The following is an 18317-nucleotide window of genomic DNA, read 5'->3' on the forward strand; positions in this document are numbered from 1 at the left end:
GTCAACAATCAATTTCCAGATAGTCTGTTCACTTCCCCTCCAAAGATGTGTAACCGACGGCGGCAAACTAGCGTCTACTACAGACAACTACTGAGTGATAGTAAGAAGTAGTTAGAGTGACTTGAATGTGACCTGCAATCCCCGTCACCTTCAAGCGGGACGCTTTTCCCGACCGTCGACCATTCAGCAAGCAGCGACTGATCAAAGCACAGACGGGCAATCGAAGGTCTCTGGAAAGACTCGACTGCAAGACGGCCGAGATCAGACACGGCACTATCAGAGCTAAACAGGAATTAACAATCCCACCCTCCACACTTTTTAGGGCAGAGTCTCCAGTCTCCACCGACAGAGTTTTTCACCGTCCCTTGCTTCTTTCCGAAGCCGATGATCTAGAACCCACTGGTGGTGCTGCTGTTGGTGTTGTTTTGGTTGACCGTCTTGTCTTGTCTTGTCTTCGCTACTGGGGTAATGTATGGTAAGGTACATACAATACACGGACTACCGTAGTCACTGTACTTATCCATCTATCTCGTTTGAACACAACCCACCTGAATAAAATCCGAGATGAGATGTGTCGATTCGGACTTGATTATTGGACAGCTGATCTGACACCTGACAATCCAATTAAAGCACTCAGCCGTGCCTTGAATTCCCTCAGCTGTGTATTCCAGATATCCTTTCTGCAGCCGACCGACGAGACCATCAATCGATCTCTTAGAGTTTCTGTCTTCATCTGTTGTGTTTACTGCAATCCCAGCCACATGCCGATCTCACGCGAGCGAGCGCGCCAGTCCGCCCGTCCGCGCAACAGGAATTCGAGGGAGGAATGGACTTCTTAAGTAGGAGAAGGCGCAGGAACTGCCAGAGGATTGTGTGCGCGTGACAAGATGCCCTTACCCTGAGCCCTAGTCAGCTTGATCTATTTATACTATAGGCACAGTAACCACTTAGGAGTAAAGTCAACTAGACACCTCAGCAACATGGCACAGCAACATGGCACAGTTCTAGCAGCAGCAGTAGCAGCAATCAACGACGGCCCAGTCAAGCCAAACAGCTTGCATCCACAATGCTCACTGCAGTCCTAAGCATGCACCTCAGATGCAGCCAATATCTCGCCCAATGACCACCCGCATAGCTTAGCTCTCTACTCCGTAGTCCCCCAATCGAGAGAAGTAAGTTACATACATACTGACAGTAGTGTCGAATTCAAACCAACCAACCAACCAACCAACACCGCGCAAAGAACCCGAGTCAAAGAGACCAAATTCCATTTCATCACAAGTCATAGATGCGATACGCTCAAGGCTAGACTAATAGCCGCTGTCCACCCCGCGTTCGCTGCTAGAACTACGGAATACGGAGGTAAGCCACCCTCTTCCCTGCAGCTCAGTCTTCCCGGAAGAGCCTTCCGCAGAGCAAACTTAACCTACTGTAGCAACAACTTTGACGCACGTTTGCGTCGCCCGGGCCTACCGACCTTGTTGGTGAGATCCCAGGTAGCGTGTGCTGTTTGCAGGTCTGTCGTTATCAACTCAAGTACCTACGACGTGTTTCATGCCAAGGAAGACATCATTTGAACAATCAAACAGCCCATATCGACAAACAGCTACGGTAGCATACCAGCTCATTTGAATAATGTATTTCACTAAGTAGGTAGATATTCTCTGCCGTGCCAGCGTGAACAGATAGGATAGGATGACTCGTATTCCCTCATACTCGCTCCGTACACCACCTAGTTACCCCCTCCCCCACCCCCTCACGCACTATCCATCTAAACCAAACCCAGCCAATCCTAACCCAGCTCTCAAACGAGATCGAACAAAGTACTCCGTACTGTCCAACACAGCCCACGGCTCAGACCACAATGCGAGTAATCGCACACACCCCCGAAGATTGGGCGTTGGATCGTCGGAATGTAAGTACTGCTTCTAGCCAGATTACATACACTGCACGATGCGTAACTAAGGTAGACTGGCCGGAATATTGTACCCCTCCCCGTGCTTCTTTCCATCCCGCTCGTTGGACCTGGTGCTCTTGGTGTCTTCTTGCTCGGTTGGAATTGTATTTATTTTCGGTTTGGGGGATGTTATGTTCGATGGGTCGGTTGCTATGTAGTAGAGATTCAGTGGTGGTTATTGCTGGAGGGAGATTGGATGGCAGATGGTGGATGGCAGATGGTGGAAGGTAGAAGGAGGAGCGTGGGTACTGTGTCTGCTTCACTGGAGATACCAGACTGAGACATCAGATCCTGGTTGCTGTCTCGGGTATATCGGATTCTGTGTTTGTGATGTTGTTTGTGCTTGGCTACAGGGTCAGAATGCATCGTAAATCTGGCCTGTCGCCGTGGAAAGCATACGTGCTCGTACTTCATCACATTATGCAGGCATATGTATGGGTATGATGTATGTACATGAATCTCCAAGCACCCAGATAATCATACTATACAAGGATCCGTTATCATCAAGCCATATATATATAGCCCTTCAATCGAGATCTCCAGCCCGGATGATCGTCGTCATGGACAGCTCCAGAGCTGGAAGAGGCATCCCTGTCACACGATCATGTACTCGCCTTCTGCCCGTTTGATCTGCATCACCTGGTTCCACCGAAATCCCTGCCTGCGTGATGTGGAAGCCAATACCTCTGCAGAGAGGCCGTTCCAGCCGCCCAAGGCGACCGGGTTCATATTTCCTGCCCGAATCGCGTTTGGCTTCACGTACTCGTCTCTGGATCCTGCCGCCGCGCCGCTGGGGTAGGGATCTTGATACTCGGATGCGGCCGTACTTCCCGCCCAGATCTTCTCCAATAGCTCCAGACACGTCAGATTGTTGATGAATCCTGAGTCCTTGGAAAGATACAGACACCGCTCGCGGATGATCGCCCGATGGCTAGACAGCACGCACTCAGAACCCGTAACGAATAGGGGCCACAAGAGATACGCATCGCACTGTACAGCCAGAATGTGAGTCATCGTGCGTTGCACAATATGCTGGATACGAGGGTGACCAGACGGCAGGTCAGGATGAGCAAGGCGCTCACTATAGAGGATCGCCGAGTGGCGAAACGACTCAGAAATGTTAATCACATCGTCCAAATGCTGCGGTGCCACTTTCGACTGGCTCGGAGGAGATGACGGTGGCGAACTGTAGGTCTGGTGATTCCCGGCATAGGGAGACACTGACTCTCGCCGATCTAAGGGAAATCGCCACGATTCGAGCTTCTGTCGCAGACAGTACCAATCGAGCCAGAATATGGGAGAAGTCGGAGCTGCGCTAGCTTCTCCGGGCTGTGGAGGCACAGGCATCGGAAATATACACGACTCGGATGGCAGGCCCGGCGTGCCCGTGCAATAGTATGCCATATGAGGGGGAACGGTGGTAGAAGAGACATAGATGTCAGAAGATGCAGGCTGAACCTGACTATCTTGGTTTCGACTGAGGAGATTGAGACGACCAAGCTGCGCAATGAGTTTGAAAAGGCCGGCATCGCATCCAGCCAGATTCTCCAGTCCCCATTCGCCGTCCGATTTCGCGGTGATGTCCAGGCAGGCTCCGCGAAGCTGAATATCTCGATCATTCGTAGTGGCCGTCATGGTGTCGAGCCAGGTAAACATGCGGATAAACCACTTCAACTCTTCCGTCACACGGGTGGTGCCGTTGCACAGTCGAATGGCCAGCAGTTTGGTCACGCCAGCAAATTGAGCCTTGAGATGCGCGACTCCCGTATCACACCCATGGAAAAGGCACAGAATGAGCAAGGTCGCAAGAACCGAATCCGATAGCCGTTCGCGCGGATCAGCTAGTTCTGCATTCAACGCTTTGACCGCCATGCCCCTATGAAAATGCTCCTCTCGCGCTGAAGCGTCTGGCGCCTCAATACCAGACTGGCCGCCCAATGAACCGTCGGTCAAAGCCTGGTGGGCCAGGGATGACATTCGTGCGGGCAGCGTCCGCTCGGTAGACCTTGTGCCCCATCCCCGTCTTTGGCGCATGTTGCAGAGAGACAGAGTTGCGATAGCCTCTTGAAGCGATGCGCTATCCTGAGCCAATCGGAGAACATATGTGCGAAACGGGTTGGTGGGACCGTCGAAGGCCACGATCATCGGAACAATCACTTCAGCATAATAGCTAACAAGGAATCGCAGGCGTGGTGTCCGTCCGATTGAGCGTGATAATAGCTGCTGAGATAACGATGGCGAACGATGGTTGGCCAGCCACGAAGAAGTCCCGTCCGGATCATGCTGTTCCACACGCTCTACGAGCTCTTTCTGGTTCTCTGAACCATCCCTGGTGTCTGCAACTGGTATCGAAGACTGTATCGAGGCGGGCCAAACTGGCATTGCCCACCTGAACGAATCCGGTGTCGTGTGATGGCACGATAAAACAGGTGTTGATTCCGCACCGGGCACCGAATAATAGGAGGTCGCTTGAGCATCAGGGGACACCGAACCCGGATGGGGTTGCATATGATCCGCTAGTTTATCCACTTCAGGAACTGGTGTTGATTCCAAAGGTGTATGGGAGGTCTCCGACGGTTTTAATTTAGATGGCTTTTCCTGATGTGCAGGTAAACAATCCAAAGCAGCCGAGTCTGTCGACTGTGGCGACTGTGGTGACTTGGGTGCCTCCTTTGCGCGAGGCTGCGATGAGCCTGCTGCCGGTTGTGCTCCAGTCACAGGCAAAGACAGTCCTCGAAGCTTTCCCCGGCTAGCCACCCCGACTCCCCAAGTCAGGGTGGTCTTATAGCCTGCGCAATCGCGACCATCTTCCAAGCATTGGGAGCAATACGGCCGTCTCCGGTCGCATTGGGTTGCTCGTCGAGCACAGGTGAAACAGTCATCGGCCGCTTGGCTAACGACCGTTCTCTTCCGTCTTTTCCGCGGAGGTGCAGCGGAGACCGGCGGCGACTTACGCACCTGCACCGTTGAGGAAGGCTTCATCGTTGAATCGGCCAAAATCGTGGGCCGGCGAGCAGAGGTAAACAAGAGCAGGCGCCAAGTGGAGGGGACCCAGGGTGCGGGGTCCCATGGATGTTAGGTCAACCAGGGAGTAGTCACGGTGAGCAGGATGGTGATAGCCGGGCTCATATATATGGAAGAAACACCGGTGTTGAAGAGGGTGAAGAGAAGTGAATCTGAATAAAGATCTGCTTACGCGAGTACATTAGAATCGAACCCCATCAGATCCTCATCTAGCTTGCGGTGGGCCTGGACGTTGGACGGGCATTGAAGGGCAGAAGCGGCGGCGATCGTTGCGGCTTCATCCGCCGTTAGGAGGCTGACCCGGGGATTAACTTCTTAGTTCTCGGTAGAAGAAACTTTTGCAGTCGGTTTCGACGCTCTGTATTCGCCAGATTAAATTGCCTCCAGTGGTGAGCTCCATCTCCTGATCTCCGCTGGTGGGTATTCGACCATGGTTGATTGCCTTTTAGAAGGGAATGAGAAGAAGGAATAGGAGAAAGCATGAATAATGCTTCAAGGCGGATTGGAAGCAGTTCCATCGAGAACCCGCTGAGGAAAGATGGGGATGCCCAATTGGGAATAGTGTGGCACATGTTCCACCTGGCTGGATTCTGCCCGCAGTGGTTCTTTAGTCTTTACTGCTTTGGGGAAATCTTCGGCATACAAACCTTGAAACCTGGAGTACTACTGACTCTTGGGGTGCACATCTCGGTCAAACCCGATCTTCAGTATCCATTCTTTCGGGTGCCTGAGTCCCGGTTTTAGGATTTAACTCGGAGCAATAACAACCCGTTAATTGGACGAGAAGACTAATGCAAACTACACATCGACTCGTGGACATTGTTATTTGTAGTGGTGTGCAACGCAAGTCCCCAGTTTCTGCCACCGCCTACCGAAGTGAGCGCATGTCTCGACGATCGCCATCCAATTATCTCTACGATGGATTCTTCCTCGACGCCGTTGAGGTCAATTGAGACGGTCGTTCATAATTCGAAAGTGAGCTAGATGCATGGCCGTGGTCGTCCGACATCCCTAAGTTCAACTTGGCCCTTCCCCCCCATAATCGTCCCGATTGATCAGCATTCGGATTCTCCCCCAGCCTGATAACAGTTCAGTCAGCGATTCGCATCTCTCCTGGGACAACCCTCCACCCCTATCTCAAGTGTTGCCTGCCATGTCGATTTATGCCTGATCATACCGCACGAACACTTGCTGTCGAATTCACGTCTTTTCTCGTCATTCCTGCCGGACGAACTCCCCAAGTCGACACCGACACGGTTAGAACGCGCAAGACACAAGTAGCCTTTGTGAAGTCTACAAGCCAACGAACCCCTCAATCGAGGCGCAGTTCAAGATACAAAAATGCCGATCCTTCGACCGGGTCGACTGAAATCTGTTCTCACGGCCACAGGAGCCCTACTCCTCATCTGTACCGTTTATGTGTACTGGGCTCCGCCTCCAGCATCGGTAGTTCCCAGTACGGCTTTCGAGGTTCCTCTAGTTGAACGTCAAAATGCCTTCTGGAAGGTCTTGAAACCGATTTTAGAAGAGCATGGGCCAAAATGTCCCTCACCTGGTCGCACGGGCGATGTGAGCGCTGTCCATTTCGATGCCACTACCACCGATCCACGCCCCGACTTGACCACCCTCGACGAACAGGACCTACACGCCATGGAGGAGGCGCATGCGAGGTACATTGAGGCGTGTCGGACATCCGAGAAGCTGCGGCCGATTCACTCGCCCGGCACTCGGGGTGTGGTTTCCACGGCAGGAGGGACATACTTCCCCGTGTTTCTGTCGTCCTTGCGGATGCTTCGACGCCTGGGCTCGACCTTACCGGTGGAAGTATACATGAAGGATACCGATGAATATGAGAAACAAATCTGTGATGACATTCTCCCGGACCTGGGCGCACGCTGCTTGGTACTCTCTGATGTGGTAGGCAAGAATGCCATCGAACACTATCAGCTCAAGATCTTCGCCGTGCTTTTTTCATCCTTCGAGGAGGTCATCTGGATGGACGCCGACTGCTTCCCTCTGACCAAGCCCGAAACCCTGCTCGACGCGGAGCCATTTAAGGCGGCCGGTCTAGTAACCTGGCCGGACTTCTGGGCGTCGACCGCATCCCCGCTGTACTACAACATTTCCCGGCAGGAGATGCCTCCGATGTCGGCACGCGCCTCCTCAGAGGCCGGGGCCTTCCTCGTCTCGAAGAAAACGCACCAAATGACCCTGCTCCTGTCCGCCTACTACAACTACTACGGCCCGTCGCACTACTTCCGACTCCTGTCGCAAGGCGCCCCAGGCGAGGGCGACAAGGAGACCTTCCTGCAAGCAGCCTCAGCGGTGGGCGAGCCGTTCTACGCGGTGAGCGAGCGGGTGCAAGCCGTAGGCCACGCCAAACCAGGCGGCGGGATCTCCGGTTCGGCGATGGTGCAGACGGACCCGATCGAAGACCACGCGCTGACGAGCGAGGGCAAATGGCGCGTGCAAGACCCGTCGGTAGCCAAGGCGCCGCACGCGTTCTTCATCCACGCCAATTACCCCAAGTTCAACCCGGGGGAGAAGGTTTTCGGGATGAAGTGGGAGACGGCGCCCACGCTCCGAGCGGACGGGTCCGACGGCCGGGCGTGGGTCGTGCCCGAAGATACCGTCCAGCGGTTCGGGTACGACGTCGAGCGCGCGTACTGGGAGGAGATCAAGAACATCAGCTGCGACCCGCAGATCAGCTTCTGGACGTGGGAGCGCAAGGATGAGATCTGCGAAAAGGTGGAGAGTTATTGGGGTAATGTCTTTGCGGAGCCGCATGATGATGATCCCCAGTTTGTCGATGCGAGCTGAATTTGATACCACGGATTCGTTCCATCTTTTGATATTGATATTCTGACGATATGGCATGGTTTTTATGAACGACGACACGGTTTCTGAGCCAGCTGTTGTGTATATACATTCTACGATTCTCTCTATGTATTTTTCGGCAATGTAGATAATGTCCTGTCCTAACATGGTTTGTTTCAGGGTGCTGTGTGCAATTAATACTGACGGTGAAAGCAGTGCAACAAGCTGAGTGCATCAAGCGATCCAACGATCTTGATATCAGATGCAGCTACAGCAAAGCCACACTACCCATCCGCATCTATACGCAAACCACCACCACACTACACAGAACCACACGAAGAACTCCATGAACATCTTTTACATCTACAATGATTCCAAAAAGGTCACCGACAATAGTTACGCTCATGCGATCATCACATTTCAAAGTCGTCATAAAAATATACCCGTAACATAGAAGAGGAAAAAGGAGGAAACCAAGAAAATTATACACGCAAGACCAGCTTTTCAGCGCTTATTTCTTGATTCCCTTCTCCTTGAGTCTCTGCTCATCCTCCGCCTGAAGCTCGGCGTCGATCTGAGCGCCCTTGGAGGGCGCGTTGCCGTGGAGCTTAGCCTGTTGTGATATGCAATTAGTTCTCGAGCTCGTGGCATAGGGAGGGGAGCTTGAAGAGAGGGGTGACAGGGTGACATACAGGCTTCGTGGGATCCTGCTTGCTGAGCTCGGCCTCGGGGTCCTTGTCGAAGTTGTGGTGGTGGTCGCTCTCGGGCTTGTTCTCTTGCGAGGCGAGCTTGTTGGCGATGGAGCGCTGGTCCTCTGGTTTGGGGTTAGTATCCATTTTGCCTTTGTGGTTTGAGAACAGGGGGAAAGACATACTGGAGTCGAGGTTCTTGTGGCTGTGCGTCTGGCCCTCGGCGTAGCGGGCACGTTCGTTCAACTCGGCCTGGGGGACGTTGCGCTGGTCGCCGGCCTCGTAGATGGCACGGCTGCCGACGCTGGATTGACCGGATCCGGAGGTGGACATGTTGAGTGTGATGTAGTTGTGAAAGGTAGAAAGAGGAATTGAATTGAGATTGGTAATGTGGTAGTTGGAGTGAAGTGTTCGTAGGTTTCTAATTGGAGATAGAGCAAACGAAGAGGGCGTTGGTTGTGGCTCGCTTTATAGAGCTTGGATGAGGGAGATGGCCGTGTTGGTGATGTCATGGGCCGGTGTCGCTGAGATCATACCCGGTGGAGAAGCACCCACTTTCGGTGCACCGCAAAACATCATTCTGCGCAGTGCTGCTGCCCGGATGATGTAGTTGCTCGTTCTGCTACCTGGCTTGTTCCACAATCCAGAGTCTAGTAGCAAGCAGCTTGGCTGCTTGGTTGACGACACACCTTGAACCGAAGTTGGACCCTGAGCTGTAGTCTCGGCCGGCTTCGATTGGAATCTTTTTCGAGTCTCCAACCAGGGGAAAACAGAACTAACTAGTACTAGTGATCGATCTGGGATCGGATCTTTGGCCGGCCGGCTGTCTGCCGTTTGTGGTTAATGCGGGCGTGATCACTCTCCGTATAGGTGATGTTACACCTGGTGATTGACAGGCTCTGATATCATGGCCGTGGTTTGTATACCTTGGCTCTGGACAATGCTACCCCTCCTCTCACGATATGGTCTTGACCACTTCTGATGAGTGGTGTTTCCATTAGGCAATCTACATGCATGCATTGTTTTTGTCTCTTTCGTAATTGCGAGTCTCACGCTCACCACAATGGCATCCGCACCGGCGGGCCCTCTTCTCGGAGTGGAAGCCTTGTGCCCGCTATTCAATGGCATTGAAGGAGAACTCAGTGCCCTCAAGAATGATGCTGGAATGTTACTTATTGCAAACGCATTGGCTGTATAGGTGAATGCAGTGGGTGAGGTTCGCGTCCATATATGATTAGTAGTTGGATTCTACTATGTTTGTGAGCGTAGCGCATAAGTGCGTTTTGTTTGGGCTCTCATGTACTTGCTTCTTTGTGCATGAGACCATAAGTATGCCTTGTCGAGTGCTCTTAGCTTGGTATAACCTACAGATTGAGTGGTCTTCATGCCAAGTTCTGTTCTTTCTTCGATATATATTCTATTGGCAAACCGGACATCGGAGCTTCTGCGGCATTTATACCCGGTCTGGACCCAAGCCATGGCGATTTAGAAGCCGTTAAAGACTCCTCCTTGATAATCTTGTGGTTGTATATCACTGCCAGTGAACATAAAGTACTAAAAAAGATTGGCACTAGTCTGCGGGAAACTTCCAGGAGAGTCTCCCCTTTGATATATATCGACGCAAGACCTTCGACGAGAAACAGTAACCCAGCAACCCAAGTGATAAGCATTACCTCGTCTGCGACTCTGACCCTATTTGTTATATAGTCAATGCTTCAGTCTCTACAATAAATAAGCGAATGACAGTGTCGAGTGGCCCCGGACAGAACGAAAGGATAGCCGTAATCGCGGCTCTTATGATCCGCTCGTCAACAGTGGTGCGCAGTTAGATTCCGTACTCCTTGGCAGGCCGGCAGGACTTGTCCTATCACTCCGACGCATATATGGCTGGCTGGAGCTCGGAGGCATTCTTGCCTCGAAAGGGGAGGGATAGAGGCTCAGTAGACACCCGTCTGCTCGCTGAAGGTGGGATATATCATGCAAGGTGACCATCTAATCAGTGCAGCACGTGTACTTCTCTGAGTTATTGGGCTTTTCAACGACGAAGACAATGCGCTTTGGCGTCTAAAAGTCCTGTGGAAGATGGGAGGAGGAGGAGGAGGAGGAGAAGGCGTGATTTGCTCAACCTTCAGAGGGACAGGAGGATGATATATATAAGAATGGAGTGGTGATTGGGAACATCACGATAGATTTGATCTGTAGATGCCCATTCTATAGTAGCCCGTGATTGAGTTGTGCTTCCTGTTAATGCTATGTCATTACCAGATGATCTATGTGCATTGGCTAACTCGTACCTTTGAAACAAACAGCAGCCTTCAGCTCCTTTTCAGGCCTTCGTCAATGAAATGACCCTGTAGCACATGTAAAGCAACCAGAATCATCAAGCCACAGATGCACAGGAGCACAAACTGATTGCGCCTATTAATGACTGTGGTTCAAATCAAATCAACCATAGGAGGAAGCGGAGTAGATAGTCGGGACTAACTTATCGGCGATAAGGCTATCGATAACCGAACCAAAGCGGTTAGTGAGGGAGGGACCGGGCTCCGAGCAACTTTTTGTTGGCTCCGGCCTAGAATCAACGCCAATTCCTCTCTATCGCAACTCAATCCTACCCCACTCACGAAACTATTGCTCAGCAAGCAGACAGACACAATGGTCAAGCGCAAGGAACTCAAAGACAACGATGTCGACATGGGGGGCACAGATCGGCGGGTCGAGAACGACTCGGACTCGGACGAGGTCAGTTTGCGCTCAGCAGCAGCACCACCACCACTAAGAAACGCGAATGTACATACCAACTCAAACGAACACAGGACATCGACATGGTCAACGTGGACTTCGAATGGTTCGACCCAGACCCGGAGGTCGATTTCCACGGGCTGAAGAACCTCCTCCGACAACTGTTCGACAACGACGCCCAAGACCTCGACATGTCGGCGCTGACGGACCTGATCCTCTCGCAAGCATGGATGGGGTCGACGATCAAGACGGACGGGAAAGAATCGGATCCGTACGCTTTCTTGACTGTTCTCAACCTCCAAGAACACAAGGTCAGCTGCTCTCCTTCCTCATCCCCACCGCAGCCTCGCCCCAGCCAGAACTAACCCAGCAACAAAACAGGATAAACCCATAATCCAAGCCCTAACAACCTACCTCCGGCAAAAAGCCCTCACGAACCCAGCCCTCAGCCCACTGAGCGCGCTCCTCACGACCCCACCACCAAAAACAACCATCGGGCTGATCCTGACGGAGCGGCTAATCAACATGCCAGCGGAGGTGATCCCGCCGATGTACACGATGCTGCAGGCGGAGATTGCGCACGCGGTGGCAGACCGCGAGCCGTTCGACTTCACGCACTACCTGATCGTGTCGAAGACATACGAGGAGGTGCAGTCCAAGCTGGACATGGAGGAGACGCGGCCCCAGAAGAAGAAGAAGGCGGCGGCCGGCGGAAGTGCGGAGCGGTTCTTCTTTCACCCTGAGGATGAGGTCGTCGAGAGGCATGCCCTCTGCGCTGGCTCGTACGAATATACCCGGAAGCAGGACGATGGGCATTCTGACTCGAAGCGTGCGTTCCAGGAGTTGGGGATTCGGACTAAGGGAAGCTTGATTTTGTTGGAGAAGGGCCGGTTGGAGGGCGCTGTTAAGGCTATGGCGGAGTATGTTGGGGCTGGGGGGCAATAGGTCCTATAATGGGTTTGGCGGGGTGGTTTGGATGGAATAGATGTGGAATGAGAAAAAGCTTGGGTGTTTTCTTTCTTACTTTCTTGCTTAGTTTCTGAGGGGTGGGTGGTTAATGTTTGATATGGTGCTTACGTAGTTGGTGACATCTACAAAATAGGCTGGATAAGGTAAAGTCTCTGTATGCTCTACACATCAACCCAACTAAGAACTCGAAAAGTTCCATGCATTCTAATCTGTATCAATACACAGGCCACATAAAGCTTCAATCAAGCCAGAAGAATTAAAGGACACCATATGACTCAAAAGAAAAAAAAGAACTATACACAATCCCAAACCATAGATGAATTACTCCCTTTTAGTGCTTTCATATCTTTTCCTCTCATTGTTTGGAATCTCTCTCTCTAGCTCCAGGTCTTACCCTCCGGTCCTTGGTGGACCTTTCTGGTCATGACGTCGGCCATCTTCTCACGCACACCGGGCTTGCCTCCAAACCGGCGGAGGAAGTTCTTGAACACATCGCTCTCAGGATCATTCTGGTTGCTCAGGAACTCCTTGATATCCTTCTCCGAGGGGAGACCGTAGTTGTAGGGGTACTCTTGGTAGTCGCGCTCGCTCAGCAGCTCGAGAGGCTCCTCGCCCTTGAAGTACGTGAAGAAGCGGTCGACATCCTTGCTGGCGATCTCGGCCAGGGTTGCGGGTTGCCAGACGGGCTTCCCGCTCTTGCTAATCAGCTTGGTCTTGACGCCCTCGACAAAGTCCGGGTGGCTCATGAACAGGGTGGCCATGTGGTGCTCACGCTGGAAGGCCTCGGAGATCGACCACGACTGGCCCAGGCGCATCTGTCGCAGCGCCACCTTGAGGGAGGTGGGCGAGCGTGTTGACAACTGCTCGAGGGTTTTCCGCGCCCACCCCGTGCTCTCCGTCTCCTTTTCTAGCGCCTGCATGATCTCCTCCACCGTGTCGAATTTGAAGCAGCGGTCGATAGCCTGCCGAATGCCGCCATTATAAGTCCGCACCTGCTCTTCCGCAGGCGGGAGCTTCGACGAAAACTCGGCGATGGTCCTGTTGACCAAGTCCAGACGCTGCGCCCGCGAGGCGTGGTCCCCGAAGACCAGCTCCGACAGACGCGCCGTCAGGAGGCTCAACACACTCGAATCCAGGTAATGCGTGGCAATGCCGGCGAGCAGGGTCTGCACGCCGTGCATCTGTTGCCCGGTCAGGGCCAGGTATGTACCTAGCTGGCCGTCAAGGCGGGGCAGGAAAAATGAAGCACCCACGTCCGGGAAGAAGCCGATCGAGGTCTCGGGCATGGCGAAGACGGTGCGCTCAGTGGCAATGCGGAACGGGGCATGAACGCTCAGGCCGACACCACCGCCCATCGTGATGCCGTCCATCACGGAGATAATGGGCTTGCGGTAGGTAGCAATGAAGTGGTCGAGGATGTATTCGAGCTTGAAGAAATCGGCGGATGCTTTCTGTCCCTTGGGTCCCTGCTCATTCTGCAGAGCCAGGGAAGCCACATCTCCACCGGCGCACAAGGCCTTCGTGCCGGCTCCCGACAACATGATCACATTGGCAAGCTGGGACTTCTCCCATTCCTAATCGATTGTATCAAAGCACTTAGCAACGCATTCGAATCCGAAGAGGAGACCACTAGCTCACCTGCAAGCGAGGAAGGATCTTCATAGCCATTGAGCCGTTCAAGGCATTGAGCTTCTTCGGGCGGTTCAGCTCGACCAGCCGCACGCCGTAGTGAGAGTAGAAAAGGACGTCATCGGGCTCAGAAGATTGAGGATCGCTCGCCTTATTAAGCTTGGGGGCAGTGGACATCTGCAGTCAATTAGTACGAAAGTCCCTCGACCTAGGCTATCGACGAGCGTACATTGGCAGCAGGAGCCGTAAAGGCTGGGTTGGTGACCTTTGCGCGGAGAGGCATGCTGGCTGGCGAAACCCGCGAGATCCAGCTCGACGGCGTTGGGAACCGGCAAAAACTGCGTCGGACTAACATCAGGCAAACCGCAGCCTGTTTGAACAGGGAGGGAATTCGGCTAAAAGAACGGGGGGAGGGGGAAAGGTAAGAAGGAGGGGGTGACGATGATTAAGTAGGAGGAGAAGTAGCTTTCGTTCGGTTCTCCGCTTGCATTGACCTCGGAGTTTTTCGCGCCCATGATTTTCCCTTGCCGGCCGCTTCACCGCGGCTGGCCGAGCGGCGACGAGCATCACGACGTGGAAGGCAGCGATCTTGCTGGATTTTAACCTATGGTCCTGGACATAATCGCTTGACGTGGTATTTGTGCATTCTTTTTAGCCGTTTTGGAAGCATTTTGCTTGATTTGAGGGCGCCTAAGCACCACCCACTACCTACTTAACCTCTTGATAAAACACCAGAATGAACTGGACTGGACATTTTAGGGACCCATCATACACTGCTTAATTCTATTTGTACAAACAAAGGAAAAGAAAAGAAAGAGAAAAGAAAAGGAGGCCATATCTCGGTAATAAAAGAAAAGAACACACCCAAGAACCTATCGCCAAACAAACTGCAATCAATACCAGGCCCTCTTGACCTCGCTCTGCAAGTCCTTCGAATGGTGAGCCAAGATGCGGTCTAACGCCCGCTTCTCAATGACCAGACGGCCTGTCTCCAACAGATCCTTCACATCGACGTCACCACGATCCAGGATCTTGGCGTGCTCGCCCAATTCCCGCACCAGACCGAAGAGACCATCGTTCACCTGGTCCGTGATCAATGTCGACCGTCCACATTCGCGGCCCCAGCCGTTCACTTTGAAGATCTGCTTGACCAAGTGAGGGGTGGCATCCTCTGGAAGCGCCATCTCGTTATCGATGATGATCAGCTGGCCGCGCTTGTAACGGTAACTGAGGGCTATCCGCCACGCCTGATCGTAGATCTTCCGGGGGAGATCGGTGGAGAAGTCGCGGGGATGAGGACCGAAGGCGACACCTCCTCCTTTCCGAATGGGAGATTTCTTGTCACCGGCACGCGCTCTACCGGTACCCTTCTGTGCATGGACTTTCCGGTTGCTGCCATGCACGTCCTTCCTCCATTTAGTGCTTGCGGTACCTTGCCGGGTCGCGTCACCCTCGTAGATGACTGCTCGGTGCAGAATGTCTTTGCGAAGCGGCATGAAAAGGTGGTTGCGAGGGTATTCGACCAAGCGGAGGGGTTCCATCGAAGGGAATGCGTAGGTGGTCGCCTTGACGGGCTCGGGGTTCCATACGGGCTTGGGAACCTCTCTCGTCAGGTTGTCAATGGGGGCAGTGGCCTCGGTGGCCATCGAGCGTGTCAAAGACTTGGGCATGCATCGTTGCTATATAGCGAGGGAGGAATTGTCAGTATCCGTTGATACCATCGATGTCGCTGGCTGGGCAGGGCCAGGGAAAGAGAAAAAAAGCCATACCGTCGTTGTCTCCACCCCGGAGAGCAGACCCCCCGAGCTGCGAGTGAGCAACCGCAGTGCGCGAAGAGCATCCATTGTGTATGATCCAAACAGAAAATCCCGTGAAGGGGGCAGCCTGGATTGGGGCAAACGATCGCAAGGTTGGTCGGCGCGGTGGAGGGAGAAGTAGCAGCAGCAGCAAAAGTTCGGGTGGTCTGGCACTAGCCCGCCTTGAGGCTTGGCCAAACCCGAACGAAAAAAGTTCCGTCCGGCCAGGAACCTCAACTTTGCCGACTACCTGGGGAAATCCTTCCCATTTGCCCTCGAGTATCATCACGCTCCATTTCATTCTTCTCTTCCGTCCCCTTCCCTTCCCTTTTACCTTTCACAAAATGGCCCATTGCGAGCGGGCTTCGAAGCCCTTGCTCCAATGCCTGCAGAAGACTTACACCAAGGGTCTTCCAGGTCTCCAGCTGCAGTCGACCCGCGCCTTCCAAACAACGGCTCTGGCGCGCGAAGAGGTTCAAACTGAGACCAAGTCCCAACCCTTCTACCGGGCCCCCGATCCGGAATTGGTGACGAACCCCCGACTCGAGCGGCAACTGTTACGCCAGGGTGTCGCCCCCGTTGGATCCCGCCGTCGTCGCGCGGCCCTGTCCGATTCCCTCAACATCCCCTTCGAGCAGCTGCCCTATCAATGTTTCCAGGAGGCACGGAAGGTCCTGCTGGCGGACCGCGAGGAGAAGCTGCGCGACATCACGTCGATGCGGGAGAAGATCGCGAGGCTCGAGGCCCTGACGACAGAACAAGCCGGGGGTGAACAGGTGAAGAAGTCCAAGCTGCGGGCCATGGAGCTTCACCTGGATTATCTGAAGGTCCAGGCGGACATCAACGACCCGCTCGTGAAGAGGAAATTTGAAGATGGGCAAGGTGAGACTCAGATCTGTTGGTGGAGGTTGTTCGCCGCGCTAATTGGCCTTCTATTGCAGGTGATATGAGCAAGCCTATCTACCGGTTTTTGGCCGATCGCAAATGGAGGGAGTACCGCCGCAAGGTCCTCGTGCAACGCATTACACAGATGAAGGTTGTTCCCGATGTGGTTCAGTCCTGCGATCCTACTCTGGACACGAAACTATACTTTGGCCGCCGCCAGATCCAGCCGGGCGAGTTTGTCGACTCCAAAGCCAGCACTGAGGCCCCCAAGCTGGACGTGCAAATGTTCGAGGGCGGCGAGAAGCTGGTGACCATCGCCGTGGTCGACTCGGACGTCCCCAACGTCGAGAAGGACAGTTTCGATTACAAGATGCACTACCTGGCCGTCAACGTCCCGATCTCGGCCGTCAACACCAAGGTGGATCTGGGCCAGCTGCCGACCGATTCGCAGGTGGTCCTCCCCTGGGTGCCTCCGGTTGCTCAGAAGGGCAGCCCTTACCACCGTCTGTCTCTGCTCATTTTTGAGCAGAAGGAGTCGCAGTCATTGGACTTTGCCGCCATCAAGGCCAAGGAGAAGAGACGCGAGAATCTCCACTGCCGCACCCTGCAGGATCGGTACCACCTGAAGCCTATTGGAGCGTTCCTGTTCCGGACCCAATGGGACGACTCGATGTACGAGGTCATGAAGTCGATCGGATACCCCGACGCGGAGATGGAGCTCCGCCGCAAGCGTGCCGAGCGCCTTCCTTACAAGCGCAGAAACCCGGCCAACATGCGGTGATTGTTTTTTGTTTGTGTTTTCCGTTGGACGTTATTGTACAAGAGAGCTTTTATGTATGAATATGCACAAATTCACCAACCCTTTCCCAACTCCAGACTCCAGCCATGCTTGTAGACTACACGGATATATACATGGATCCAAACTCCCGATTTATCAATCCAACTCAGCCGGTCGTAACGTATTCTCCACCCACATCATCCTGGAAGGCGGCCACACCCTGGCAACGATCTTGCCATTGATCAACCCCATGGGGATGGGGCCGTAATTTCTCGAATCCCTGGACCACGGCAGGTTATCTCCGGTGAGAAACACATGTCCTTCAGGTACCTAAACACAGCCACAGCCAAAGATTAGCCCAAGCATCCAACATCTTTCCCCCATCTCACCACCGTCTCTCCCCGTCGCCTCCCCTTCCCCCCAGAAACAGAAACAAAAAAGAAAGCAACAAACTCACCCGAATCATCTCCCCGGTAGTCCCAGCCTCAGTCCCAAACGGCAAATCGCGACACACAAAGTCGCCAGGCATGCCGATGACGCGCTTGGCGCCATTGACGCCGAGGAAGGTGGGGTGGTAGAAGCGCACGACGTCGCCGACGGCGATGCCGCGGCCGTGCTTGTGCACGCGCGAGATGAGCAGGTAGTCGCCGCGCGGGTTGAAGGTCGGGTACATGGACGGGCCCTCGCTCAGCTGCACCGTCACCAGGTGCTCCCAGACGAGCGTGCAGGCGCAGAACGCGCCCAGCCCGTTCAGCGTCAGGCGGAGGACCGCCCCCGGTGTGGCGCGTTTTAGGGTTTGGCGGAGGAGGCGTTCCATTGCATGTTTGAGGGGGGGGATTAGACGTGGGAGGGGGGTGGGGGGGCCGCTGGGGCTGGGATTGGTGTTGTATATATGTATAGCTTGAGGCCGCCTGGCTGCGCTGCGCTGCTCGCTCGTTGCGGGATGGGTGGATGGGCGGAGCGAGCGAGCGAGCGCGGGTATACCACGTGACTTGAACGAGCTTATAAAGCCCGCGCGGATTTTTTCTGTT

The 18317-nt window shown here is 53.8% G+C and overlaps 8 protein-coding genes across 8 annotated transcripts; 3 read left to right on the forward strand and 5 right to left on the reverse strand.

Moving 5' to 3' along the window:
* Window positions 1-2411: 2411 nt before the first annotated feature.
* On the reverse strand, window positions 2412-5424 carry BO97DRAFT_404137 (uncharacterized protein). The gene has a single exon (XM_025694898.1). It carries the CDS (start codon window positions 4937-4939, stop codon window positions 2552-2554), a length of 2388 nt encoding a protein of 795 aa, XP_025553763.1. The 5' UTR covers window positions 4940-5424; the 3' UTR covers window positions 2412-2551.
* Window positions 5425-5924: 500 nt separating this feature from the next.
* Window positions 5925-7915, forward strand: BO97DRAFT_364838 (alpha-mannosyltransferase). The gene has a single exon (XM_025692556.1). It carries the CDS (start codon window positions 6323-6325, stop codon window positions 7799-7801), a length of 1479 nt encoding a protein of 492 aa, XP_025553764.1. The 5' UTR covers window positions 5925-6322; the 3' UTR covers window positions 7802-7915.
* Window positions 7916-8187: 272 nt separating this feature from the next.
* Window positions 8188-8956, reverse strand: BO97DRAFT_469017 (uncharacterized protein). Its single transcript, XM_025699803.1, has 3 exons — window positions 8673-8956; window positions 8491-8612; window positions 8188-8411 (listed from the first exon to the last, which is right to left on the reverse strand). Exons 1-3 carry the CDS (start codon window positions 8818-8820, stop codon window positions 8310-8312), a joined length of 372 nt encoding a protein of 123 aa, XP_025553765.1. The 5' UTR covers window positions 8821-8956; the 3' UTR covers window positions 8188-8309.
* Window positions 8957-11087: 2131 nt separating this feature from the next.
* BO97DRAFT_404139 (protein-transporting protein BCP1) lies at window positions 11088-12279 on the forward strand. The gene is made up of 3 exons (XM_025694899.1): window positions 11088-11229; window positions 11304-11540; window positions 11611-12279. The coding sequence occupies exons 1-3, from the start codon at window positions 11143-11145 to the stop codon at window positions 12172-12174; spliced, it is 888 nt and encodes a 295-aa protein (XP_025553766.1). The 5' UTR covers window positions 11088-11142; the 3' UTR covers window positions 12175-12279.
* A 120-nt stretch (window positions 12280-12399) lies between these two features.
* On the reverse strand, window positions 12400-14260 carry BO97DRAFT_469019 (mitochondrial 37S ribosomal protein mS47). The gene is made up of 3 exons (XM_025699804.1): window positions 14057-14260; window positions 13837-14004; window positions 12400-13772 (listed from the first exon to the last, which is right to left on the reverse strand). The coding sequence occupies exons 1-3, from the start codon at window positions 14180-14182 to the stop codon at window positions 12576-12578; spliced, it is 1491 nt and encodes a 496-aa protein (XP_025553767.1). The 5' UTR covers window positions 14183-14260; the 3' UTR covers window positions 12400-12575.
* A 324-nt stretch (window positions 14261-14584) lies between these two features.
* BO97DRAFT_404142 (mitochondrial 54S ribosomal protein uL4m) lies at window positions 14585-15591 on the reverse strand. The gene has a single exon (XM_025694900.1). The coding sequence runs from the start codon at window positions 15471-15473 to the stop codon at window positions 14721-14723; it is 753 nt and encodes a 250-aa protein (XP_025553768.1). The 5' UTR covers window positions 15474-15591; the 3' UTR covers window positions 14585-14720.
* Window positions 15592-15876: 285 nt separating this feature from the next.
* Window positions 15877-17356, forward strand: BO97DRAFT_364850 (mitochondrial 54S ribosomal protein mL38). Its single transcript, XM_025692557.1, has 2 exons — window positions 15877-16505; window positions 16565-17356. The coding sequence occupies exons 1-2, from the start codon at window positions 15968-15970 to the stop codon at window positions 17287-17289; spliced, it is 1263 nt and encodes a 420-aa protein (XP_025553769.1). The 5' UTR covers window positions 15877-15967; the 3' UTR covers window positions 17290-17356.
* BO97DRAFT_469022 (putative mitochondrial inner membrane protease subunit 1) lies at window positions 17288-18144 on the reverse strand. The gene is made up of 2 exons (XM_025699805.1): window positions 17744-18144; window positions 17288-17616 (listed from the first exon to the last, which is right to left on the reverse strand). Exons 1-2 carry the CDS (start codon window positions 18101-18103, stop codon window positions 17443-17445), a joined length of 534 nt encoding a protein of 177 aa, XP_025553770.1. The 5' UTR covers window positions 18104-18144; the 3' UTR covers window positions 17288-17442.
* Window positions 18145-18317: the final 173 nt, after the last annotated feature.

Source organism: Aspergillus homomorphus (genome assembly GCF_003184865.1).
Source record: "Aspergillus homomorphus CBS 101889 unplaced genomic scaffold BO97scaffold_8, whole genome shotgun sequence".
Lineage (NCBI taxonomy): Eukaryota > Fungi > Ascomycota > Eurotiomycetes > Eurotiales > Aspergillaceae > Aspergillus > Aspergillus homomorphus.

Bases quoted from the DNA above. Each gene is read 5' to 3' on its own strand.
- BO97DRAFT_404142 (XM_025694900.1), bottom strand. From the start codon at position 15,473: ATGGCCACCGAGGCCACTGCCCCCATTGACAACCTGACGAGAGAGGTT.
- BO97DRAFT_469022 (XM_025699805.1), bottom strand. From the start codon at position 18,103: ATGGAACGCCTCCTCCGCCAAACCCTAAAACGCGCCACACCGGGGGCG. The intron at 17,617-17,743 runs GTGAGTTTGTTG...GGCTGTGTTTAG, and splicing joins CTACCGGGGAGATGATTCGG to GTACCTGAAGGACATGTGTT.
- BO97DRAFT_404137 (XM_025694898.1), bottom strand. From the start codon at position 4,939: ATGAAGCCTTCCTCAACGGTGCAGGTGCGTAAGTCGCCGCCGGTCTCC.
- BO97DRAFT_364850 (XM_025692557.1), top strand. From the start codon at position 15,968: ATGGCCCATTGCGAGCGGGCTTCGAAGCCCTTGCTCCAATGCCTGCAG. The intron at 16,506-16,564 runs GTGAGACTCAGA...CTTCTATTGCAG, and splicing joins GAAATTTGAAGATGGGCAAG to GTGATATGAGCAAGCCTATC.
- BO97DRAFT_469019 (XM_025699804.1), bottom strand. From the start codon at position 14,182: ATGTTAGTCCGACGCAGTTTTTGCCGGTTCCCAACGCCGTCGAGCTGG. The intron at 14,005-14,056 runs GTACGCTCGTCG...AATTGACTGCAG, and splicing joins TTACGGCTCCTGCTGCCAAT to ATGTCCACTGCCCCCAAGCT. The intron at 13,773-13,836 runs GTGAGCTAGTGG...ACAATCGATTAG, and splicing joins AGATCCTTCCTCGCTTGCAG to GAATGGGAGAAGTCCCAGCT.
- BO97DRAFT_404139 (XM_025694899.1), top strand. From the start codon at position 11,143: ATGGTCAAGCGCAAGGAACTCAAAGACAACGATGTCGACATGGGGGGC. The intron at 11,230-11,303 runs GTCAGTTTGCGC...AAACGAACACAG, and splicing joins ACGACTCGGACTCGGACGAG to GACATCGACATGGTCAACGT. The intron at 11,541-11,610 runs GTCAGCTGCTCT...GCAACAAAACAG, and splicing joins TCAACCTCCAAGAACACAAG to GATAAACCCATAATCCAAGC.
- BO97DRAFT_364838 (XM_025692556.1), top strand. From the start codon at position 6,323: ATGCCGATCCTTCGACCGGGTCGACTGAAATCTGTTCTCACGGCCACA.
- BO97DRAFT_469017 (XM_025699803.1), bottom strand. From the start codon at position 8,820: ATGTCCACCTCCGGATCCGGTCAATCCAGCGTCGGCAGCCGTGCCATC. The intron at 8,613-8,672 runs GTATGTCTTTCC...ACCCCAAACCAG, and splicing joins CCACAAGAACCTCGACTCCA to AGGACCAGCGCTCCATCGCC. The intron at 8,412-8,490 runs GTATGTCACCCT...ATATCACAACAG, and splicing joins AGCAGGATCCCACGAAGCCT to GCTAAGCTCCACGGCAACGC.